Source organism: Papaver somniferum, chromosome 5 (assembly GCF_003573695.1).
Source record: "Papaver somniferum cultivar HN1 chromosome 5, ASM357369v1, whole genome shotgun sequence".
In the NCBI taxonomy this organism is placed as follows: domain Eukaryota; kingdom Viridiplantae; phylum Streptophyta; class Magnoliopsida; order Ranunculales; family Papaveraceae; genus Papaver; species Papaver somniferum.
The window spans coordinates 35,886,958-35,896,211 of NC_039362.1; the positions used below are offsets into that span (position 1 = coordinate 35,886,958).

Genomic DNA, 9,254 nt, shown 5'->3' on the forward strand with positions numbered 1-9,254 from the left:
TGAGTCTGGAAACTTAACAAACTCAAATCCGGTTGCTTAAGTACGCATACCCATACGCATACTTAAGCGGGTTACTTTGTCAAATCGGTCAGTTCATAAACTTAAGCATTTAAATCATAAGGAATGCAATCTTTGCAAACCGTGGCTATAATGTTCATGATTGATTCAAGTGAATCAAACCGATTTGGTTTCAATTGTGTTTTCTATTGCAATTGAACAACTCTTTAATTAGTTTCATTTGAGTCATTTGAACTAGTTATGTTTAAGATGAATAAGGTTGATATGAGAGTAATCATATGGCTAACCTTGGTTAACTATTTGTGAACCAACATGGTGTACGTTTAGGTACGGTTACATAAACCTAAATGAGGGTACATTTTATTTGTGTGTAACAAGCTAAGTTCGATCTAACGGTTGAAAGATATTATCTTGGTTGAATCGGGTTTTTCATCTAACGGTGAATATTGAATGCTTTGTTACCAAGGTAACTTGGATTGCAAACCCTGATTTGAAAACTATATAAAGGAGAACTCTAGTAACTAGGAAACCTGATCCCCACACCTCCTGCGTGTTACTAGTTGCATAACTAGAGTCGATTCTCCTTTAACCTTAGGTTTCTTCTCGAGACCCTGTAGGTTAACGACTTGAAGACTTCATTGGAATTTTGAAGCCAGACCCAACTATTATGTTTGTAGTTGCGTGATCCGATCTTGTTGTTTCTATCGTGTTGAGTACAATTGAAATAATTGGCTCGAGATTTTATATCTCTGATAGGCAAGATAGAAAAGTAATCACAAACACTTCGTCCCATCGTTTGTGATTCCACAATAACTTGTTTCGCTAGGCGATTATTTGTGAGGTGATTGATAATTCTAGGTTGTTCTTCGGGAATATAAGTCCGGGTTATCAATTGGTTCCTGTTCACCTTGATTTATCAAAAGACGGAACAAAAACTCTTGGGTATTCCCGTGGGAGACAGATTTATTCAATCCTATAGACTTTTCCGTGTGAGACAGATTTGTCTATCAAGTCTTCGACTTTGGGTCGTAGCAACTCTTGGTTGTGGGTGAGATCAACTAAGGAAATCAAGTGCGTAGTATCCCGCTGGGATCAGAGACGTGAGGAGCGCAACTGTACCTTGAATTAGTGTGAGATTGATTAGGGTTCAACTACAGTCCAGTCCGAAGTTAATTGGTAGTAAGCTAGTATCTGTAGCGGCTTAATACAGTGTGGTGTTCAATCTGGACTATGTCCCGGGGTTTTTCTGCATTTGCGGTTTCCTCGTTAACAAAATTCTGGTGTATGTGTTATTTCTTTTCCGCATTATATTTTGTTATATAATTGACATATGTACAGGTTGTGCGTTAAGATCAATCAATTAGAATATCCAACCTTGTGTTGTTGATTTACATTGATTGACACTTGAACATTGGTCTTTGGTACCGTTCAAGTTACTCCTGTTATTCAATCGGGCTCGTAGATTTCTATTTGTTGATTGCAGATTGAGTTAAGAGTTAGAGATATTAAACTCTTTGATATACTTTACTCTAGATTGAGTATGACTCTCTAGTTGATTCTCTAGAAAGTATATTGGAGTAAGTCCTCTCAGATTTCCAAACAAATTGTTGGGTGTGGTTGTTAGACCCCCGCATTTTCACTTACCAAGTTCTTATTCCTAAAACTCTTCATCCTCAATCACCTTTTGATCATCGTCCAATTAGCCTTTGTAATGTCGGCTACGATATTATTTCGAAGATAATAACTTACAATTGAAAACCTTATTACCCAAACTCATTGCTCCTACTCAATGTGCTTATGTCCTTGGTAGACATATTAAAAATAATATCATCATATCACATGAGATTTTACATTCAACGAAGAAAAAGAGAAAAGTTAGAGTTTCTTATATTGGTCTTAAAATCGATATGTTAAAGGCATATGATCGACTTGAATGGTCATTTATGTTTGATATACTTTCTCATCTTGGTTTTCATAATGATTGGATTCAGCTTGTGAAGTAATGCATTACTACCACTAATATGTCTCTTCTTATGAATGGTATTCGTACTGCCTCTTTCACTCCAACAAGAGAAATTCGACAAGGTGATCCTTTATCACCTTGTCTTTCCCCCACTGTAATGGAAGCCTTTTCAATAATTTTGCAGATTCAAATCCTTCAAGGTCATCTGAAAGGAATCAAGGTAGTTGAGAACAATCCTAAAGTTAGTCACTTATTTTTCACAGACGATTGCTTATTGTTTTTAGAAGCTTCTCCAAAACATCTTCGACACCTGCAATCTATTTTACATCAATTCAGTACTGCTTCAGACCAGGTAATCAATTTACATAAATCGACAATTTTCTTTAGCAACAATGTTAGTACTTCTTTCAAGAACACCATTGCAAACATTCTTCAAATGAAAATCATGGGTTTGGGGGGAGAAATATTTGGGTATACCTTTGTTGATGCACAAATAAAGAATTCAAGACTGTCAACCAATCCTTGATAATATGAACTTCAAACTTCAAGGATGGTCAAGTAAACTGATCAATCAAGCTAGTAAGACTACCCAATTAAACTATGTTTTAAGCACAATGGGTATGTTTCATATGCAGGTTTTAAAAATTACCTGACACTACAGTCAAGCAAATGGATCAATTACAGAGGAATTATTGGTGGGACACTTCCTCTCAGGACAACATCAGACATTATATTTCTTGGAACAAAGTTTTTTTACCCAAAATACAGGGAGGTTTAAGCTTGAAATAGTTAACTCATTATAACTCAATACTTATAGCTAAACTTGCTTGGAATTTACTTCATTCTCCAACTGATTTGTGTATGCAGGTCCTTAAGAGTAAATACTTTCCTTTGCATGACTTAATACATAAACCCCCTACTTGTGAAAATCCAAGGTTGATGTGGCAGAGTATGACTCATGATTTGAAGATTCTCCATCAATTTCGGAAATGGCAATTGGAAATGGGAAGACAGTTAACATCCGGACACACAACTGGATACCTAATCAGAACCAGGCTTTATACAAGTTGGAAGATCTAAATACTAATGACTATCAATGGGTTTCTGAACTCATTGACTGTGATACTGGTCAATGGGATGTTCCTCTTCTAAAGCATCTCTTTACCCCTCAACAAGTAGACTCCATTTTTTCCATTCCTTTTATTTTAAAAATCGAGATACTCTTCTTTGGCCCCTTACTTCAACAAGTATTTTCACTACTAAATCTACCTACCATCATTTATGTGACATAAACCTAACTGCTAATCCAATATCTTCCTTTAGTACCACCTTCTGGCTAAAATTTTAGAAGCTTAAAATACCATATAAACTTCATTTTTTTTAAGGAAGATTATTCATAACGCAGTTCCAGTTAGAAGTAATTTAAGAAATGTTTTTGATATTAGTGCAATCTCTTGTGTGCTCTGTAATACCAATCAAATAGAAGATATTGACCATATTCTATTCAGATGCCCTTTTGCAACATCCATCTGGAAAGCTGCACCTCCTCAACATTTTCTTCAACTTCAACAACATAATACTCTTAAAGAATGGATTTGCACTTGGTCTTCACCTACTTCAGTTATCAAATTTGATTCAGACTCTCATTATATTTGGCACATATGGAAAAATCGATGTCAAGTCATTTTTCAACATGCTCAGATTAATCCTAACTCTGTCTCACATCCTTTATTCAAGTACATTGCTAATATTGCTACAATTTTAGTTCCTCATCGACATACATGTCATGATAGTCTTCTTGTAAGATATAATCAGCATTGAAACCCTCCTCCACTAGACTTTTTAAAAGTTAATGTAGATGCATCTTTTCATATAAAAAAAATTACTTATATGGTATTGCTATAGTACAAGAGATTATGCAGAGAGACATGTTGCATCACATGGAATACTTAGAGGAGTAAATTCTGCTTATCAAGCTGAATCATGGGCCTTACTGGCAGTTATGCAATGGGCTAAAGCTTAAGGTTGGAATCAGGTTATCTTTGAATCTGATTGTAAAAATTTGGTGATGTATATAAATGCAGGTTTACCTCTACCTCAATGGAAATCGTCTTCTCTTTTATCTTTGTGTGTTCAACTTTGTAATTTAGAGAGAAACTGAAAATACAACTATATATCAAGAGTGTGCAATAAAGTTGCTGACCGCTTAGTCAAATCAGTCCATAAATCTTATAAAACAGGAATTTGGTGGGATGTTCCTCCAGTGAAATCCCGAAATCTCTGTATCTTTGGCAACTGATATAACAACAGCTGCTTAGTGTTTAAAAAAACAAAAAAGTACTGTAAAAAAAATAAACGTCATCACTGATATAAAGGCCCATTATCATACTGGACTATATTAGTCCAAGCCTTCTTAACAATAAATGGCCCATTTCCCGCCCTAAAACCCTGATTATACCCTTTTCTCGAAACCCTAACTTTCTCGCTCTGCCTTTGTCTCGTAGGAAAGAAAGTTGAGAGGGAAAAAAAATGGAGAATGGAATTCCAGAAAATCCTGTTGTCCTCCCTTCGAAACGAAAATGTACAGAAGATCAAGAAATCGAAGATCTAAACAAGAAAAACAAACCAGAAATCGTCAACGACGGCGGAGAAAAGAATCAAAACAGCGAAGAAAAAACTTTAAATGGTCTAGAAGAAAATCATGAAAAAGGAGAAGAAGAAGAAGTGAATGGGAAAGGAAAAGGGGTTATGATTAGTAGAGAAGATAAAGGGAAGGGGAAATTATTTGTTGAAGATGATGGCGAAGAAGAGGTTGTTGTTGATAGGAAAGGGAAAGGGAAAATGATAGTTGAAGATGAGGATGATGAGGATGATAGCGATGACGACGATGATGATGAGTTTGGTGGCGGGGAGTTGTCTGATATAGATAGTGATTTATCTGATGATCCACTTGCTGAAGTTGATCTTGATAATATACTACCTTCACGAACTAGAAGACGTGTTGTTCCACCACCTGAGGAGTATCGTGTTGATGATTTGGATGATGAAGATGATAGTGATGATAGCGATGCTTGACAAGGTTAGTACAAGATTAGCTACATTTTTTGTGTTAATTTCGCAGATAATAGCTTTTGCCTATATTATGAAACCCTAAAAATTATTGTGTTAGGGTTTATCTCGTTTGCTTCACATGTTCATTGTGTGGTTTTGATTTTACCTATTATTATGTTGTGACATTAGGTTTTGTTGTGAATTTTCTATGGATGATAATGCTTGACAGCTTGTGTTTTAAATTTTGTTAGCCAGATTCTGGCAGAGCTAATGAATTAGTATTTGAAGTTAAACCTGCTTAGTCAATTAAAATCTCGAAACTATCAAAATCTATGTATGGATTGTCTAGTTTTAGATACAATGTAGGTGAATAAGTGATGTAACATAAAATTGTAGGTGAGTGAGTCATGTAGCATAAAAGGAAGCTAGTTCATTTGATTTTACTTCTTTTTATGCTATTGCATTTGGTTCTGTTGTTATCCCATGGATGATCATGCTTGACACCTTGAGTTTGAACTGATTTAGCTAGAATCAGCTTGAGGTATTGTGTTGGTCTTAGAACTTTTTTAGACCACTCAAAAATTGTTGGAAAGCCTCTGCAGAATCTTTGTATTTAGTGTCTAGTTCTGAATACAACATGGATGAGTAAATGAGTGAGATGGCATAAAAGGAGCCAAGTTCATTTGTTGAGTAGGTGGATAAACGACTCATGCAGCATAAAAGGCAGCTAGTGCATTTGTTGAGCACTTCAAACGGGTAGTTGAACTCTGGACTGAGATTATAAGTATGTAGATGTGTGGGGCTATTAGGTTAGGGTCTGTTGCTATACGTATTCTGGTCCTGTTAGGAGTCCATGTATCATTTTTCCAATCCTTTTTATTAGAGGAGTTGATATTGGCTCATATATTTCTTTTGTTTAGCTCAACTGTTTGATTTGTTTTATGATATCAATGTTGGTTCAAAGATTTTGTTCAGCTCAACTTGTGTTTGTTTTGTTTTGGCGGATTCTTAAGTGCCAAACCGTTAATTTTATGCATGTATAAGACTGGGTTACTATGGCAAGATAAAGATTTCAGAAAAGATTTCAGAAACAGAGCAAAATAATCTAAGTCTCGATAACCCACAGTAGTAACTAATGACTAATGTAGTCAATTAGTTGTGGGATTTTGATGTATCTCCAATTCTCGTGACTGAAAACTTGGATTTGTAGCCTTAGGGTAGGTAACATTATATGTGAAATTTTAATTGTTGCGCGGAGTAGTGGTTAAGGCCTTGTCAACATCAGTGAAATCACGCAAAGGATTATGCTTGCCATCTTAAAAACATAGTGGTGCTTCAAGAAAGTTATTGGTCTGTTGACCTCTACCTCTTATCCACTGTATGCAAATTAACCTATGTTTTGTTCTTTTTCCATGTAAAGCGTCATAGCTTACAAAAGTTCCAGAAGAACAGCTAGATAAGAGAGTTGATTTTTACCTATGTGGTTATTGCAACCTACAATTTAAGTAAGTAAAGGGTGATATGGGATAAACAGGAGCAAAAGCATCTAAAAATGGCTAGGCAATAATGGGTTGAGATAAGTATGTGGAGTGTGTGGGGGCCATTAGGTCCCACATTTTGCTATTGGGATCTCTTGCAGTATTAGCTATTACTTTTCAGTTGTTTCACGAGAGTAGTTGTCTTACAGAAGAAAATTATCTATTGCTTTTTTTTTCTTTTGCCCCTTAATTGTGGTTTAAAACTTTTTTGCTAGTACAGTTGCTTTTGTTTTGTTTGTCATGTTGGATTCTTAAACAAAGAACCACGAAGTCTAGATGTTTCTAAAGAGTGGTTAACTCTTGCAGTATTAGCTATTACTTTTCAGTTGTTTCACGAGAGTAGTTGTCCCACAGAAGAAAATTATCTATTGTTTTTTTTTTCTTTTTGCCCCTTAATTGTGGTTTAAAACTTTTTTCGCTTCTAGTACGGTTGCTTATGTTTTGTTTGTCATGTTGGATTCTTAAACAAAGAACCACTAAGTCTAGATGTTTCTAAAGAGTGGATAACTCCTTTAAAAAAAAATTAGCATAACAAACTAATCTGTCTCGATAACCACAGTGGAAATAAATGTAATCTATTAGTCTAGGCATTTCCTATATCTCTGTAAATGGAACTTGGATGTGTATCAGCCTTAGGTAGGTTGGTAATTCAATTTGAGAAATTTCAAACATTGACTGTTTACCAATCAGTCTACAATTGGATATTTAGATCAATGACCACATGTTAATGTCTAGCTAAAATCAATAATGTAATCTCTGTTGAGATTTCAAAGCATCCTGCATTATTGCTTGTCTTCTCAAAGAGGAGGCTAGGAGTTGTAGGAAAGTCAAGCCATGTTTGTTTTTTCTCTTTAGGAACCATCTTAACTTAGGAAAGTTCCAGAAGAACAATTAGAGAGAATGGTTGTAAATTGAGTATGCTTGCATGGTTGCTAAGAATTTAATGAGAAATAAGACGTGTAAATGCCTTACTACTTTTTTCCTATAACAAGAAGTCAGTTTTGAAATTGCCACATTTTTTTATTGAGATGGAAGATATATAACTTTAATTTGGAGTATTAACTTTACAATGGCTGACTGTAAAAGATCCAAAGTGCTCTTTTTCTTTGGGTTGAAAGAGTTATCAGAATTTTAGATTCATACTGCTTAAATCTTCAATTTGCTTGAGAGTAAAAATGTTTGTGGTAGTTATGTTATCCCTCTAACCAAGTTTTGTTTGTGTGTATATGTGTTTGTTCACAATTAAACTAAGAAGTGAAGGTTCTCCGAATCAAATGAGTCGTGAATGCTTTCGCACTTTAATCTGCTATGTTAGGAGTGTTGAACGGAAATTTTGTTTCTGTCAGTGCAGTTATGTTGGATGGGATTTCATCTTATATAAACATTTGATCGATTAGTTTAACTATGTACTTCGAATCAAGCTATTTTTTTTGTTGCTGCTTGGAGCTTAATATGGTCTACTTTTATGTTGATGATCCACAGGCTTTACGGCATCGAAGGAGATTGTTGCTGCCCCAGTTGCAAATGGACGATAATTTATCTGAATCCTTATTTTTCTAGCTCATAATAGAATAGGGTTATAGTTTATGGTATAGTAGATTAGCGTTAATGATATATAAACTGATGAAAAAGTGGCCCTTCTTAATTTTTGGTGTTAGCACTTACACTTGGAAGAGCCACGGATTGCCTTAACCAAACATCAAGGTTAAAAACCATGTATTTAACAGGTTTAACCAACTCTGTGCAAAGAAGATGAGCTTTTCATTAGCAGTTGTGTGTTTATTTCCCCCCAGCTGATAACATGTTTTTTATTTCCTATCTGTTGGTTTTAAAAAGAAAAACTTTTGAAAAAGGCCATTCTGATTGTGTTTAGGTCAATGGGGACAGAGCTTGCATGTCATATGCCCTGGTTGCCTTACTCTTTGTTGAATGCTAGATCAACTAGATAGAAACTGCAGACCAAGAGCATCAACTTCGAATTGGGCTTTATCAACTACAATCGGTTTTAAAGTGACCGTTAAACGCCTTTGCTACCCTTTTCTGGTTAGACTAGTTAGTGAACCACACAGGCGCTGTTTTTCGTCGGATTTAACCAATTTGAAGATTGACGGAGGCTACTTATCTATCACTGCTCACTTGTGGAATGCAATTAATTCACTCTCTGATACCAACACGGGTGTTGTTGTTTTTTTTGATACTTAAAAAGATTTTATTATAATAACTAGCCCACAGAAGTTTTGATCTGGCTAGAAGATTTTACAAATATTTTAAGGAAAGTTATTTAAACTTAATAGATTTACCGAGTCTACTCTAACAAGCTTAGAGATTGCATCAACAACTTGATTGTCTTTCCTACTTGCACAAGTAAAAATGCAGAGTTCAAAACTATTACTAATTTCCTTAATGATATTACGGTGTTCCCAGTGAGTAGGAGAACAGTCTTCCATGATGGATTGAAAAACTAGTTTAGCTCTCCTTCAAGTAAGAGAACAGTCTTCCATGATGGATTGAAAAACTAGTTTAGCATCTCCTTCAATGTGAATTCGCCTTATATGCAAAGCTTTAGCCCACATAAGTGTTTCCTTAACTGCCTTGCACTCAGCTTCTTCACGATCTACGCAAACTGATAAGAAAGTTCATTTGATCCCCCGCGATGACCTGTATGGTCTCGAAAGACCAAACCC

The 9,254-nt window shown here is 35.4% G+C and overlaps 1 protein-coding gene across 1 annotated transcript; it reads left to right on the forward strand.

Moving 5' to 3' along the window:
• The first annotated feature begins 4,453 nt into the window (after positions 1 to 4,453).
• On the forward strand, positions 4,454 to 8,340 carry LOC113281379 (histone H2A.Z-specific chaperone CHZ1-like). The gene is made up of 2 exons (XM_026530100.1): positions 4,454 to 5,060; positions 8,053 to 8,340. Exon 1 carries the CDS (start codon positions 4,511 to 4,513, stop codon positions 5,054 to 5,056), a length of 546 nt encoding a protein of 181 aa, XP_026385885.1. The 5' UTR covers positions 4,454 to 4,510; the 3' UTR covers positions 5,057 to 5,060; positions 8,053 to 8,340.
• The last annotated feature ends 914 nt before the right edge of the window (positions 8,341 to 9,254 follow it).